This window comes from Tauraco erythrolophus, chromosome Z, assembly GCF_009769465.1.
Source record: "Tauraco erythrolophus isolate bTauEry1 chromosome Z, bTauEry1.pri, whole genome shotgun sequence".
NCBI lineage: Eukaryota > Metazoa > Chordata > Aves > Musophagiformes > Musophagidae > Tauraco > Tauraco erythrolophus.
This window is the reverse complement of record NC_141496.1, coordinates 21,811,272-21,827,830: the sequence shown is the minus strand read 5'-3', so window position 1 is coordinate 21,827,830 and position 16,559 is coordinate 21,811,272. Positions and strand designations below refer to the sequence as shown.

At 39.4% G+C, this 16,559-nt stretch overlaps 1 protein-coding gene across 2 annotated transcripts in view; it reads right to left on the bottom strand.

Moving 5' to 3' along the window:
* Window positions 1-14,052, bottom strand: part of IL31RA (interleukin 31 receptor A) — a 28,379-nt gene extending 14,327 nt beyond the window's left edge. Inside the window, exons 1-7 of one of the 2 annotated variants that reach the window (XM_086629205.1) lie at window positions 13,983-14,052; window positions 11,599-11,895; window positions 10,075-10,195; window positions 8,422-8,603; window positions 6,892-7,043; window positions 1,005-1,170; window positions 313-395 (exon numbers count right to left, since the gene is read on the bottom strand). In XM_086629205.1, coding sequence (XP_086485331.1) covers window positions 313-395; window positions 1,005-1,170; window positions 6,892-7,043; window positions 8,422-8,603; window positions 10,075-10,195; window positions 11,599-11,895; window positions 13,983-14,034 — 1,053 coding nt within the window. In that variant the 5' untranslated portion in view covers window positions 14,035-14,052. The remainder of the gene's footprint in view (window positions 1-312; window positions 396-1,004; window positions 1,171-6,891; window positions 7,044-8,421; window positions 8,604-10,074; window positions 10,196-11,598; window positions 11,896-13,982) is intronic. The other variant, XM_086629204.1, reaches the window with a different exon arrangement.
* Between the last annotated feature and the right edge of the window lie 2,507 nt (window positions 14,053-16,559).

Genomic DNA, 16,559 nt, shown 5'->3' with positions numbered 1-16,559 from the left:
AGAATATTAAAGTGAATTTAAACACAGCTTTGGTAAGTTGTGTTATTTAAAAGTAATTGCAAGCACTTTCAATCAGATTTTCCAGCGACCTGAACACAATCAAACTCTTCCTTTCTGCACAGATTACAAAACTCTATTCATCTAACTTTCAGTAAACAAAAATCTTTTCAATTCTGCTTTAGCTCGGCAAGGTTTTCTTCTAATGACAGCAAAACCCCCTGGCAGTTATATGTCCTACAACACTAAAATATTCCATGCAACATCAGCTGGAGGATATCAATATGATTATCAATTCACAAAAAGAGTATATACCTTCCACATAAGATGCACAGATCTACTTCCAGCTGAGTGTGAAGACTCAATTACCCTCCAGAAATCCACTTTTTCTGAAGGAGCTATTTAAAGATACAAAAATATCTTTAAATTTGTTGCTGTATTAAAAAGATAGTGTAATATGGTAAAAACAATCAAAAGGTTTCCAAAATGCAGTCTGAGAGCAACTTATTAAAAAGTTTTCCCTTGTGTAATGTGCCTTTTTTCCCTCATTAGTACAGCTTCTCTCCTTCCATAAGTTTCCTTCTGCTTTCTTTTATTTTTTAAGTTCTAGAGGAGATTTTCTAGTCCTGTTTTATAATTGACAATTTCTCTACTTATAGTTCATTTTATTGGACATACCTGCTACACTACATTTCTGCTACTATCCTACTTAGCAATGTTCAGTCTCCATCTACACTCTTAATTTTTCCTCTCTTCACTGTCTGTCTTTTCACCCATTTTCTTCCTTAGCCCTATGTTGTTTGTGTCACCTTTCAAAATCTCCTCCACTCCTTGTTCTTGCCTTTCAGTTTTCCCTTTTCTATATTTAAACAAAATACACATGTTCTGTTTAAACAATAGAATTCTAAATTCAATACACTGATAATATGCTGAAAATAGTTTTCCATTATTAAATCCTAAAGCCCCAAAACATAACCAAAGAAAATCTTACTAAATGGTTAGCCTACCTTTCTCTTCTGTGCTTGCTGTTTTCCCTCTACTCCATTCACTCCAGAATATTGACAGAACACTGATACATCGAATGGCAACTGAATATTCTGTGGAGTCCCACAGATCTGTGAGATTACATGATCCTGTTTTCTCTGCAGAATTCAGTGAGACATTGACAAATTCCTGAAAGTAGATACATGAACAAAAATTAAATGCTATAAAATTGCATGGAGATACATTACTTAGGTTTTTTTAAAAAAAAAAAAAAAAAAGGGATGCAGTTTTCATGTTTCCCACCTTACTCCTCTGAAACTCAAAATTACTTGTTTCATATTTCATTTTTTTGTGTAGCAGCTTCATTCTGCCTGTAAAACTCCAGGGTTTGAAAAACCTGAGCCAAAACTAGGTCTGTACTGACCAACCTGTGGCTTGAACTTTGCGCAGTTCACGCAGGGTTCTAGAGCAGCTGTGCTGGGCACAGAAGGTGCTGGATGACTGCAGCTCCCACTGGTGGGAAGCAACTGGGTATTGCTCTTTACACGAGGGAGCAACTGGGGTGCATTGATTTCTGTCCAGAGGTGGATCAGGAGCAAGTTGAGAGCTTGTGGGTGCGAATTAAAGGACAATCTGGCATGTGTGATACTGTTATTGGTGTCTATGACAGACCACCGGATCAGGATGAGGAGACTGATGAGGCCTTCTACAGGCAGCTGACAGCGGTCTCGCAAATGCAGGCCCTGGTTGTCATGGGGGACTTCAACTATCCTGATATCTGCTGGAAGGCCTACTCAGCCAGCCATCCACAGCCCAGGAGGTTCCTTCAGTGCATTGATGATAACTTCCTGATGCAAATGGTGGATGAGCCTACTAGGAGAGGAGCGCTGCTGGATCTTGTTCTCACTAATAAGGAGGGTCTGGTTGAAGTGCTGAAGGTCGAGGGTAGCCTTGGTTGTAGTGACCATGAAATGGTGGAGTTCAGGATCTCATGTGGCAGGAAGAGAATACCTACCAGAACTAGAACCCTGGGCTTCAGTAGGGCCAACTTTGATCTTTTCAAACATTGCTAGGAGAAATCTCATGGGACAGAGTACTGGAAGGTAAAAGGGCCCAAGATAGTTGGTTAGCCTTCAAGGATCTCTTCTTCTGAGCTCAACACCGGTGCATCCCAACAGGTAGGAAGTCAAGAAAGGGCACCAAGAGACCTGCATGGTTAAACGGGGAACTGTTGGGCAAACTCAAATGGAAAAAGAGAGTGTCCAGATCATGGAAGGAGGGGCAGGCCACTTGGGAGGAATATAGGTCTGCTGTCAGAGGATACAGAGAGACAACTAGGAAAGCTAAGACCTCCTTGGAATTAAACCTTGCAAGAAAGGTCAAGGACAACAGAAAGGGCTTCTTTAAATACATCGCAGATAAAACTAACACTAGAGGCAATGTAGGCCCACTGGTGAATGAGGAGGGTGCCCTGGTGACAGAGGATGAGAAGAAGGCAGAGTTACTGAATGCCTTCTTTGCCTCAGTCTATACTGCTGGAGGCTATCTTGATGAGCCCCGGAACCCTGAGGCTCCTGAGGAAGTCAGGATAGAGGAGGAGTCTACCCTGGTTGATGAGGACCTGGTTAGGGACCAGTTAAGCAACCTGGCCATCCATAAGTCCATGGGTCCTGATGGGATGCACCCGCGGGTGCTGAGGGAGCTGGCGGATGTCATTGCCAGGCCACTCGCCATCATCTTTGCTAAATCATGGGGAACGGGAGAGGTGCCTGAGGGCTGGAGGAAAGCAAATGTCACTCCGGTCTTTAAAAAGGGCAAGAAGGAAGACCCAGGTAACTATAGACCGGTCAGCCTCACCTCCATCCCGGGAAAGATAATGGAACAACTTATCCTTGGTGCTGTCTCTAGGCATATCAGGGATAAGAGGGTCATTAGGGGCAGTCAACGTGGCTTCACTAAGGGGAAGTCGTGCTTGACAAACCTGATAGCCTTTTATGAGGACATCAGCCAGTGGGTGGATGATGGTAGAGCAGTGGATGTGGTCTGTCTTGACTTCAGTAAAGCATTTGACACAGTCTCCCATGGCATCCTCACAGCTAATTTGAGGAAGTGTAGTCTGGATGATCAGGTAGTGAGGTGGATTGTGAACTGGCTGAAGGGTAGAAGCCAGAGAGTAGTGGTCAATGGGACAGAGTCCAGTTGGAGGCCTGTATCCAGTGGAGTCCCAAAAGGGTCGGTACTGGGACCAGTATTGTTCAACATATTCATCAATTACTTGGATGAGGGAATAGAGTGCATGGTCAGCAAGTTTGCTGATGACACTAAACTGGGAGGAGTGGCTGACACACCGGAAGGCTGTGCTGCCATTCAGAGAGACCTGGACAGGCTGCAGAGTTGGGCGGGGAGAAATTTAATGAAATACAACAAGGGCAAGTATAGAGTCTTGCATCTGGGTAAGAACAACCCCATGTACCAGTACAAGTTGGGGACTGAACTTTTGGGGAGCAGCACAGGGGAAAGGGACCTGTGGGTCCTGGTGGACAGCAGGATGACCATGAGCCAGCAATGTGCCCTTGTGGCCAAGAAGGCCAATGGCATCCTGGGGTGTATTAGAAGGGGTGTGGTTAGTAGGTCGAGAGAGGTTCTCCTCCCCCTCTACTCTGCCCTGGTGAGGCCGCATCTGGAATATTGTGTCCAATTCTGGGCCCCTCAGTTCAAGAAGGACAAGGAACTGCTTGAGAGAGTCTAGCACAGGGCCACAAAGATGATTAAGGGAGTGGAGCATCTCCCTTATGAGGAAAGGCTGAGGGAGCTGGGTCTCTTTAGCTTGGAGAAGAGGAGACTGAGGGGGGACCTCATTAATGTTTATAAATATGGAAAGGGTGACTGTCATGAGGATGGAACCAGGCTCTTCTCACTGGCATCCAATGATAGGACAAGGGGAGATGGATATAAGCTGGAACATAGGAGGTTCCGCTTAAACATGAGGAAGAACTTCTTCCCAGTAAGGGTTAACAGAACACTGGAACAGGCTGCCCAGAGAGGTTGTGGAGTCTCCTTCTCTGGAGATGTTCAAAACCCGCCTGGACGCGTTCTTGTGTGATCTGATGTAGGTGGTCCTGCTCCGGCAGGGGGATTGGACTAGATGATCCTTTGAGGTCCCTTCCAATCCCTAACATTCTGTGATTCTGTGATTGCTAAAGCCAGTATCACCACAACATCCTGGATATAGCTTTACCTCACAGCAGAAGCATCCCTGGAGAACCAGTGATCACCTACAACTTATGAGCCAGCTGGGCACTTGTTTCTTTTCTTGTTTTTCTTTACCGAGTAACAGGTCTTGTACCTCTTACCCATGTAACATTGTGGCTGTAGGCCACCCCAAACATTATCAGCATGTAATTAAAATGAAAAGACCAATGAAAACACAGAGAATTCTGGTACTAAGAGAAAAAAAGCAGATAGAGCCTTTAAGTGGTGAAAGAAGACAAGAACATGAGAAATAACTGATGCAGTATCTTTTTGAAAAAGTAACGACGAGGTGAATAATTTCCTGAATTTAAAAGAAGCCTATTCACATCTCACTGATGGAAGTCACAAACTAGACTGTTGTTCCAAAACAAAAGGTGAAAGATGACATGAAAAGCAGGAATTGGAGCTGATGCATCAACTCAACTGCACTGACAACAGAAAGCAGAAGAAAACAACAGAAACTATGGAACAATTTAAGAGCTTGTGTACAGAAGGACTGATATAATCACTACACCAACATTAATGTCATCTTTGCCAAATTACAAAAATTAATCAATAATTAACAACTCTCCTCCCTCTCAAATTTCAGACAAGTGAAACAGAATGACACTAAAATAAATGTTCGAGCTAGCTAAATTCTAACAAGGATAGCAAAGATAAGTCTTAGAATAAGGAAGACTCCCTCTTGGGACCCAAAGTGAAGTAGTAACACCACCTAAATCTACAACAACAGGGCCAAAAACCTGTGAAGAAATTATTGTATTCCACCAGTTGAACCTCTCAATGAAAAGTAAATCACACTATATATAACAATGCAAAATGCAGACACCCACTCCTTTGAACACCATTAACAGTAAGCACACTGTCTAATGAAACAGCCTCCAACCTCTGAAAATTTTAGTCCATTCTGATGTCAAGAAACTCATTGTCAAAAATAGAAAACTGCTTCTATGTGGATGAATTCATGGATCTACAAACCACTAAGTGACAGACTCTTTAGACAACCTGCAATAAAAAGGGCTTCAGAACTATCATCAACCTCCTGCAGAACCTGACACAGAACTGCAGACACCTCAGACTAGCTTTTAGTTACTTGCCAAAAGGCTGTTAACAATATTTAATTACAATTAGAAACTTATGCAAGTAGAAAAATAGGTCATCTGTTTTTCACTCAGTAAAAACAGTTCACATCAAATTATTTAGGTTGATTGGGTAGGAAGGCTTAAAAGATCAATAAAATATCTGTCATTTGCTGAAACAATTTTTTTTTTTGCATACATGTGCTGACAGACAGAAAAACAGCTCCTATAGCTACCTGATGGTTTGAGGGTCTTTTTGTTGGCCATTGCCACTGGACTGGCTACAGACAAAACTATAGATAATGCCTGTCTAAGATCCTACAGAACTAATCTCACTGGATTTTTGTCTTTACTGATGATGGCTACTACTTTTTCTCTAAAACGTCTGTGGAAAAATGCAGGTAAGTTCTGATGAAGAAAACGGATGTAGACTGTATTCGATAGTGAAGAAGCAGACAGGTGATTTCTTTTGCAGGTGCTGACAAACAGACACAATACACAATAGTGCTGTAATTTCACAAAAATGTGAATGTTTTCAACATAGGGGAAGGATCTCATATGCATGTAAGCATCACAAGGACACCAGTGTCTTGACTCCAAAGGGATAACCATCTTCAGTGAGCCTTTTAAATAAACATTAGTTCAGTTTCTAACATCCCAGGTAGACTTAAGCCATCCTGCCCACCAGATCATCCTGAAAATTATATCCTTAATCCAACAACTACTATGTTGTATCTATGGTTAAGATGCTTGCCATGAGAATGTGAAGATGATGCTAATTAGAAACATCTTTAGTATCGGGAAATTTTTTAAAGCTCTGAGGACTACTATTGGTAGTAGTCTTCAGATATACTATTCATATCCTGATGAATTTTTCTCTCCCACAATTACACATTTAATCTATGAAATAGTAAGGTCAAGGTAGACATCTCAGTTTAATGAACTTAAGAAACCAAGCCAAGTAACCTGTCCCATTCTTAAATTTGGAAGAGGAAACAGTAAAACTGCAAACAGAATCATTTCCATACTGAGAAGCATTGGAATAGGCCATCTGAAAGAAGCGAATGACTAAATACTGTTTTTTTCTATAACAGTTCCATTTAAGTGTCAGAAAGATAAATTCAGAAAAATAACTTCCCTTATTTTCCAACTTGCCAAATTTATACTTTAATTTACTTGAAAATTAATTTATCATTAGTTCATCTCAATCTGAGTCAACTATTGTGGTTGGGAGTAAATGCGATTTTCATCACCAGAATGTGACAGAAAAACAAAATATTTTGACTGACTGTGCATGTAATCCCTTAGCCTAAGGTCATCCTTCAGCCTTTCACGGAAATTTATTCAGAAGTACGGTATGTAACAAAACAGACATTGACCAAAAGGAAGAGAACAATAAATTCTAAACAACAAAACAACGATCTTAGGATCATGCATACCTAATTATGCTCCACTAAAATAATAAAGTTTTAATCATTATTTCCAACTACTTGTTGTCTTTTTTCTATTTAGATTTTTATAACATTAAGAAATTAGTCATAAAGAAGCTAACATTCAGAAGAAAATTTATGTAGCTTACCAAAGAGTTTGAATACAAGTTTCTGTATTGAACCTGGCAAATTAAATCTTGTGAAGGGATAATCTTCTCAGGCATTTTCCATGTTACTGTAAGCAACTGCTTTATACCAGTGATTTTTTTAACTGAAAGTATTTCAGGAGGTTCAAATTTCTCTAGAATGCAGAAATAAAAACATTAATAGGGGAAAATACTTTTATGAAAGTTCAGAATTGTTCCATCTATGTGTGTTCCAAGAAGTTTAATTATTATCCAAATAACATACATCCTAACAGAGTATTCACATGACAGTCTATTTTATAGACATAATTCTACATATGAAAATTTATCTATAAGAGAGATTGCACACATAAGTGATTTAATGCTGACAAATCTGCTCTCAAACAGACGTACAGACTTCTTTAGTCTGTATCAGCTCTGAAGAATACTACTCAGAGACAACATCAGGAAAAAGAAACGAGGCAGAGGTGGAATCCCAAAGTCTTGTCTGAACTACAGATGAGGGAAGAATTCAGTTGAAAAGGATTTGAGAGGGAGAGAAGTGTGAAGGAGATGATGGGAAAAGAACGGATTAGCACTGAGAAATAGATGGCTGGTATAGAGGATGTGCAAAGTAATGAGGAGTCACAGCAGGTCTGAACGCAGAGAGTAAAGGAGAGTATGGCTGCAGAACTGACAGAGTGCTGCAGCAAAAAAAAAACTCAATTAAAAGGGCTGTTGATTAACTACACCAAACTGAACACAGGAAAATGCAGCACAACGCAGCGGGAGAACAGGCAGACAAAATATTATTATTGCTACTGAGAATCATAGAACAGGTGGGTTTTAACACTCCTAACCAAAAAGGAGACTAGCAGAGTAAATGATGGGACCTGGAGAAATTATAATATCACTATTCATTTACAATCATATATTGCACTAATATCTAGTACCACTCAAAAATACAAAAGTACAGTCCAAGTACTGCTTAGTTTGACAAAAAGTTTTAGTATATGGCTTTTACTTAATAATATTGTTGTAGTTAGACGTTTCATAGTATGAATACAGAAGAGTATCATTTTTCACCACCTCTCAGTAAGACCAAGAAATTGCTGGAAATTGCTGCTGTACCACCAACAACTTTGGAGAATTTTACACGGAAAGGCGATCAATTAAAACATAACAAGACACTTGCTTCAACTAAATTGGAAGCATCCAAATTTTGACAAAAAAAACCTGAGAAGTATGAAACATTTTATTAAACCCTAAATGTAATTTCAGAGAGTTCATGATTTTAGCTTACAATTAAAACTAGATGGCACTTCAAAACTGAAACCAATTTAAAACCAAATGAAATCCAAATAATAGTTTCAAAACTATTATATTGAAAAAGTATTTCTTCATTATTTTCTTCAATATAAACCAACTCTGATTATACAATTTGTTTCAGAGTTTTCTAGCCTGTATGCTATAGAGAGGGAAAAAGAATTGAGGAGGGTGCAGTCAGCTCAGCACAGACTGCTTTATTTTTATTTAACTCTTTTTTTTAATTACCTATTTTTTCCATAGGTATTGGAACACAATCTGATGAAGCTTCACCCAAAACATTTTCAGCTTTCACCTGAAAACAAAAAGAACTACTATATGGAGTATCTGGATAATAAAATGAACATGACTCTGTTTTGCTTTGGCAGGAGCCCACTGTATTTGGAAGAGTCACCCTTCCTTCTGTCATCCTAAAAAACAAAAGAGAAAAATAAAGGAGTTAGAAGTTAGAGGATTTTCTTAGAATAACTCAAATTGATTGTTGGGTTACTATTTAATTATTATTTTTATGTTTTTGAGGTTGCAGGACATTTTTACTAGTGAAAATCTCCATAGATTATGTTTGTGCAAACGAATACTTCTTCCCAATTGCACTGCTCCTGCCAACACGTATAAATAGACTGCACAGACTCAATTAGTTGTTACTGCAATTAGTAAGACAACTTCCGAGAGTAGTAATGAAGAGGAAAAAATGCCTTAACGAGTGATTCACATGCTATTATTATTTTAGATTACAAACTCAAAGAGAAGTGAAATCATGTAACTCCACACAAGACCTCCTTTAAGAATACAGATAGATAAATATAGCTAGTAACAGATGCCACACGGAACTATGTGATAACAAGCTTTTATTCATCTTTTAAATATAGAAAAAAAGAAGAGCCTAATTGTACCACTGCCAAGCTATTACAAGGTAACAGAAATTTGACAGATTTTCTTGAAATAACACAGTCTTTACAGCATATACTTTAATAATAAGTAATGTGGGATGCAAAACTAACAAAACTTGTTTCATTTTACCAACCCACAGAGAAATTCTTCAACAAACAAAAACTTATATATGGGCCTGTGTTAAATATTTCACAGTATGCAGCAAGCAAGCAGATCGTTCAGGTAACTCAAAAAACAGTCTGAAGCTGGTATTTCATGAACATTTATAAGCTAGCATAAGCCTGCACTGCTGCAAAAGGAAGCAGTCTTACCTTCCCTAACATGCACAGCTGTTTGTTTCCATTCACAGCACTCTGTCCCCCTATACCAGTGCTTTTGTAGTCATATGGTAAACTTAGCTGGGAAGTTATTTGGATTAAAATTAATAGTTAGATTTCAACGGAAATAGTTCTGCAATCTAATTCACTGTGCGGTTAAAGAATTTGTGCTGGTACAGGAAGGAACCATATCAAACTTACTTTCAATAGCTGTTCTAGTTTATGGTTTCACAAACGCAGCTAAGTTATAAAATGTGGAAACACTAGAAGGAGTAAGAACAGTGAGAAAGCTGGAGAGGGACTTTTTACAAGGGTAAATAGTGACAAGACGAGAGGCAATGGCTTTAAACTGAAAGAGGGTAGATTTTGATTAGATATAAGGAAGAAATTTTTTACAATGAGGGTGGTGAAACACTGGAACAGGTTGCCCAGAGAAGCTGCGGATGCCCCATCCCTGGAGGTGTTCAAGGCCAAGTTGGATGAGGCTTTGAGCAACCTGATCTAGTGGAAGGTGTCTTCGTCCGTGGCAGGGGGGCTGGAACTAGATGATCTTGAAGGACTCTTCCAACTCAAACCATTCTATGATTCTATGATTCCATGATATTTCCATGTCTTCTTTAAACAGAAGACAGAATAAGAAGGTAAAACACTTCTCAACACTTCATATACTTACATTTTTCGGTATAGAGTATAGTTTGTTGTAAGATTTGTTTCTCTTCCTGAAGTCCAGGTGCAGGTAAGTTCAGCATCAAAGTAATAAGTGCAGGAAATATTTCCTGGTGTGTCCGGTGGAACTACAATGACAAAGGTTTGGAAAAAAAAAATCCAGTAAAAATAACTTTAATATACAGCTGATTTTGTTGGTCAAAAAGCAGATAATGGCAAACAACACTAGGTTGCTTGCATAGCAGTTCATTTTATAATTTCTTACTGCCCTCAAAACTCCTCACAAAGCAAAATCAAACCCACTCTTTCTTCCCCTGGAGAGACAGCGAGATTTTCTCCAACTATTTCTTGGAAGTATTTAAGGAACTGGGCCTGAAGGCATTTTTTCAGTAACTCATTAACTATCTTGTATTAAACCACTCCATACATTGTATACCCCTCACAACATGCCTGTACCTCAAGGCCAGTCCATAGAGTAAGAGGAAAACAAAGAAACAGCACAAAAGCTCAGGAAAAGTCATTCTCTGAAAGATTACACTCCTCTTGGTTCCTTCCCAGAATGTCTAACCACAAACCCTATGAAAACCCCTAATCTGAGGAGCCTGCATGACCTCAGACAGCAGAAAACAACTTCCTGGGAAACATACCTCTATGACCTTGAGGATATGACTAATTCTAGACTCTCTTTATCTTATAAGCAAGACAACGCAAAGGAAACAATCCTCTGCAATATCTCTAGTCTGAAGTCACCTGCAAAAATCTAACACTCTTAAATACTTCTTTTGTTAAATCCAGACTTCTTCACTCAATAGAAGAAACTGGAGTTGAAAGGAAGGGACTTGCGCTCAGTGAAATAAACTGGTTGAAAAAGCCCTTTCCCCAGAATAGTACTTTTCTGTGTGTCACCTAATAAAACACTCAAAAGATCTTTCTTTTATTGACAAGTTTATGAAACACTAAACTTTGCAGACGGGCAATACTTTCTGCTGGTTTTTATTCCACAGATGTATTTTTCTGCATTTTTTGTTTCTTTACTAGAATAGAATCCCCTGGTATACATTAGCACAATCTGGACTTAAACCGTTCAATAAATTAGAGAATTTGTACACATATTTATCCTGTAAACTTCTCCATAAGAGACTGTAATTATAATTTCTTTGGAACAGAGGATTAGAGAGGAAATCCTCCTGGAGAAAGCTAAAGTTGGCTAGAGACACAACCAAATTGACAGACCCAGTACCCTCTGAACTAAACAGAAAACCTCCACTCACTTCAGCTGGCCAATAGTCAGGGTCAGAGAGGTTATGGACCAGTGTCAGTAAGGAATGCCTGCAATTTCATGCTTTATTTCAGGGAAAAAAAAAAAGAGATACTTGAATACAGGTGTCTCATAATGCCACAAGCTAAAAAAAAAAAAAAAAAAAGGAGTTGTTTTAAAAGTAAAATGTTTACAGTAAGTTATTAAAAAACATTAAGAATTATTTTCCACATCTCTACTTAGTTAAGATTCATTTTCTGCATTTCTACTTACAGCCAGATTTAACTTCAGTGTGAACCAAAAGTTGTTCCTTGCCCAAGTACTTCGTGAAACATTTCACATGAGCTTTACTGTAAGTGAAATTATGGATGATTACACTAGATACAGTCTCATTCACAATGTTATAGTTTTCCTGAGCAATCAATTCATGATTCAATTTCCAGATGATGTGGCTTGCATTTCTGTGAGGTGTGTAGCGTTTTCCAAGAACACAAAATAGTTTCAGGGTGGATCCTCTTTCAATTTCAGGAGATGAAGGAAAAATGTCAGCATCTCTGATAGGGTCCTCATCTGAAAACAAAATCAAAGATATCACATAACCTTCTGAAAAAAAAAAAACCAGTGGAAACATGATAACTTATTTTGTTATTTACAGATCATTTAATTAGATTTTTTTTCATATGGAGTTCAAATAAAATGCTCAGTTAGTCACTCAAATAAGGTATTGTTGTTTAGAAACTTAGTTCACATTAATTACTATATTACCATAGGTATTATATGAGAATTATGCTTCTACACCTTCCCAGAAATAATGGAGAAATTTCAGCTCAAACATTTTCTAATAGCCGAAAATGAAGAAAAGAGACTCTTGTCTTTGAAATCTGTTTTTAAAAAACATTCCTATATGTAAAAGGTATGCATACCTTTAGATGTTACCATTACTAACCACTATATCAGAAAATACATCAAACTGGTTAAGTTTAAAATTTACAACTAAGCTGCAATATATGTCAATAACTAAGCTGCAATATATGTCGATATCTCTTTAGTACTTTTACCCCTCACAGAATTTATATTCCCAGATACAGCAGAAATTGTATATGAAATGCATATAAAAGCAAAACATGGAAGCAGGCTGAATGAATGAATTCAGCAACAAAGTTATCAAACAGAGCAAGAATCACCAAGCTAGCAAGGAGCTAGCTGTTTAATGTTTTTTGTTGCTACTCATCTTGAAGCCAGATTTCATAAATAAATCTTTTAAATAAAACAAAAAATCCCCTGACTTATACAAAGAGAACGTCTTTGTTAGAATATAGGAATGAAAGGGAATCAAATATTAAACGTTCTTCCTTGTTTTCTGGTAACTCTCTCCCTTTTGAGAGTATTAACTGTAAATTGCTTTCTGTTTCTTTTTGTGTCCTTTTTGTTTCAAAGTAATTTCTTCATGTTTCTAAGTCATACTAATGGCTATTTCACATTCCACTGTACAAATTTTACTGTACATCAGTTGTAAGCAATTACCTGCACTGTTTCATATGATGTTCAAGCTTCTACAAACATATGTACCCCTCTTCCATGTAATCCCCAAACAATTTAAGACAGAAATACCATTATATAATAAATTACTGTTGCGTGTTAAGTCATATGTGATAAATTGCACATGAACTTTCAGTTATTGCCACAAAGTCATTATTTCAATAAAGTCCTTGTGACTTCCTATTCTAACCTGCACTATTCAACTTTATCAGTTTAAAGTGACACTGCTGTTACAAGAAGCATTTTGAATTCTCAACCACACTTCCACTGCTTTTATCCCCTTTAAGTGCCAGAAGTGCCTAGAGAACCAAAAGGAAACTGATACAGATTAAAAATAAAAGCTTGGCAAAAAAATAACAGTTTTCCACACAGATCAGATTCCTCACTGCTTCACAACTAGCTACACAAACATGCACTCCAGCAGAAGGAGAGAAAGATGAGAGGCAGAGGGAGTGCAGAACCAGCTGCTCTTCCAACTTCAGCAGTTACCTGTGCCAGCTTAAACTGACTGTGGATCAACCACATTAACAAAAAAAAAAAAAAGGCAACAAAAACCCCACAATCATAGTCATACATTGTTAAGTGACTTTTAAAACTAGGAATGAGAACATTAGTAGTCACTGCATGAATCTCTGAATAGGCAATATTTGCCTTAAAACAGTCCAAAATCAGCAGATATTAACTGCATTTTACATGTTCACGCGTTGCACAAACATTAATTCATTCCATCAGCAGATCTCCAAAGTTCCCAGCATTTACAACCCAAAAAGATATGACTTCCAGATGCAGATTCCCTTTCTATATCCTGTGCAACAGGAAAACAACTTAACAAAGTAAGTTTTAAAATACTTTTAAAATTATTTTTAAAATATTTTAAATATAAAAGAAAACAAATCCAGGCTATCATGATCACAATTAACATTCCACAAGAGGACATCAGAAGTGTCATAAACTAATTTCTCTCTTTATACTGGACACTTAGTCACTCACCTACTAACTTGTGGTTTTAAAACACATTATTTTTCATTTTCAGAACTCGTAGAAATTTCATTTGGAGAAGGTCACCTTTTAGAAAACTTTCTTATGGCAAGACAGGTGCTAATAATCAAGAAACATACCTGCTATAGAGCTGCAGAGCAGGACAAACATCCAAATCAAACAGCTGAACATTTCCTTTTCAGTAACTATGGGCAGGAAATGCTGTCAAAAAATAAAAATAAAACACTTCAAGTAAAGACGCCTCTGTAATACTTTGTAAACATTTGTATAAGAATAATGCTATTCAGTGTTTCTCACTCGCGTTCAAGTTAAGTACTGCTTTGCCTAAGTGTTACTCTCCTGCATGATGGGAGAAATTTGATTCAGTTTTCCTAAGATAAGTGTATACGTTTCCTATAAAGAAGCGAGAGGTAAGTGCACCTGATATCCTTCTGAGGGCTTGGATATCCCATCTAAGTAATTTACATTCCAAGGACCGTGTAAGAATTGGTAAGAAATATATCCACACACACTTGAAAGCCAGCCTGCCTCGTCATCTGAGCAGATTCACTAAGCAGAGCGAATTCTTTTGAAAAGGAAAGCGGTTGCAGAAGGAATGATCTGCATTTCTTGTGCATCACCACCTAATAAAACAATTGTTCAGGAAGTGGGCAACAACTCCAGGTCACCACGCACTCCAGAGAGGATGAATTCCCATTGGTTTTATCCCAGCTAAGCGTCCCAGGCACCAGAATTGAGGACACTCTGCAAAGGCAAGGGAAGGCACCACTCTTCGGCTTGCTCTTTGAAGTTGACCTGCTGTGCAGCCAAAAAAAAACCCCAAAACTCTGAGGTAAGAAGAAAGGAAGCAAAGAAGTAGAATGACTTCTTCTAAAGGCACAGCTGAATCTAGGGTTCCAGGGGCAAAATGACAGAAGTCGAACACTCCCCTTGCCTCAAGCACTGCTGTCATCACTCACAGAATCACAGAGATTCTCAACACAGTTGAGATTGGAAGAGACCTCTGGAGGTCTTCTGGTCCACTCACTCTGCCGAAGCACAGCGACCCAGAGCCAGTTGCCCAGGAGCATGTCCAGAGAGCTTTTGAAGAACTCCAAAGATGGAAAGTCCACAACATCTCTGGTCAACCTGCTCCAGTGCTCAGTCACCCTCACAGTGAAAAAGTGTTTCCTGATGTTCAGGGGGAATCTCCTGTTTTTCAGTTTGTGCCCCACTACCTCATTGGGCATCACAGGAAAGGGCCTGGCTCTGCCCCTCCCTGCAAATATTGACGAGATCCCACCTGAGCCTTCTCTTCTCCAGGCTGAGTAGTCCCAGCTCTCTCAGCCTTCTCCCATATGACAGACGCTCCAGTCCCTTAGTTATCATTGTGGCCATCCATTGGATTCTCTCCAATATGTCCACATCTCTCTTGTACCGGGGAGTCCAGAACCAGACACAGTACTCAAAGTGCAGCCTCACCGGAGCTGAGCAGAGGGGAAGGATAACCTCCCTTGACCTGCTGGTTACACTCCCCCTAACGCAGCCCAGGATACCATTAGCTTTCTTTGCCACAAGGGCACATCACTGGCTCGTGTTCTACTTGGTGTCCACCAGGACCCTCAGGGCCTTTTCTGCAAAGTTGCCCTCCAGCTGGTCAGCCCCCTGTCTGTACTGGTGCCTGGGGCTGTTTCTCTCCAGGTGCAGGATTTGGCACTTCTCCATGTTGAACTTCACAAGGTTCCTGGCAGCCCATCTCCGCAGCTTGCCAAGGTCCCTCTGGAGGGACCCTCTAGAGTATCAGCCACTCCTTACGCTTTTGTGTCACCAGTAAATTTGCTGAAAGTATGCTCTGCCCCATCAACCAGATCATTAATGAAGATTATAAACAGGACTGGATCCAGTATTGACCCCTGGGGTCCACCACTAGTCACTGCCTCCAAGTAGACTTTGTGCCACTGATCACTACCCTCTGGGGCCATTTGTTCAGCCAGTTTTCAATCCACCTCACTGCCTGCTCATCCAGCCCACACTTCATCAGCTTGTCTGTAACAACTCCTGTCTGTAAAGCAGCCCAACGCCAACATGAAGGGCAGAAAATATTGCAACCCAGATGACTCCTTTGGCTACTAAGTAGGAGATCTGCCTGTAGAAACAGAGGTTTCAGATCCCCTTCAGCAGATGAGGGCCTAGGGCCTTATATTATTATTTACTGGACAAGTAGCCCTAGCCACTATGTTCATAAAAGGTGGGCATTACTATTGCTGCAGTCAGTTAGGGTCTCTGTTTCACATCAGGTTTTCAGATTTATCTGAGGAGCTGCTGGAAGTTCAGCTCTCCGTGCAAACCTGTATCTCAGGAGGGCTCCAGGTGGGAGGCAAGTGCTATCTCCCTAGAACAGGTACACCAGCAGCTTTCAGACCACACAAGACATCTCCTCCCACAGGTTCGGACAATGCTAGGAAGCAGGTGTGCACCAGGTCACTGTCTGGGACAGAGATCTATATGCAGGATATAGGCTGAAGGGGTTCTGCCCTACCTTATGGTCCCTTCCACAAAAACATCTTGGTTTTGCTACAAAGCAAAGTTTTATAGTAATTTAAAAAAGAAAAATGTAGTAAAAAAAATGCTTTGTGCTCAGTTTCTGCCAGAACTCAACTTAAACATTATCTTCAGTCTGTCTCAGGAAGCATTTTATAAACTTCAATGCTATGACA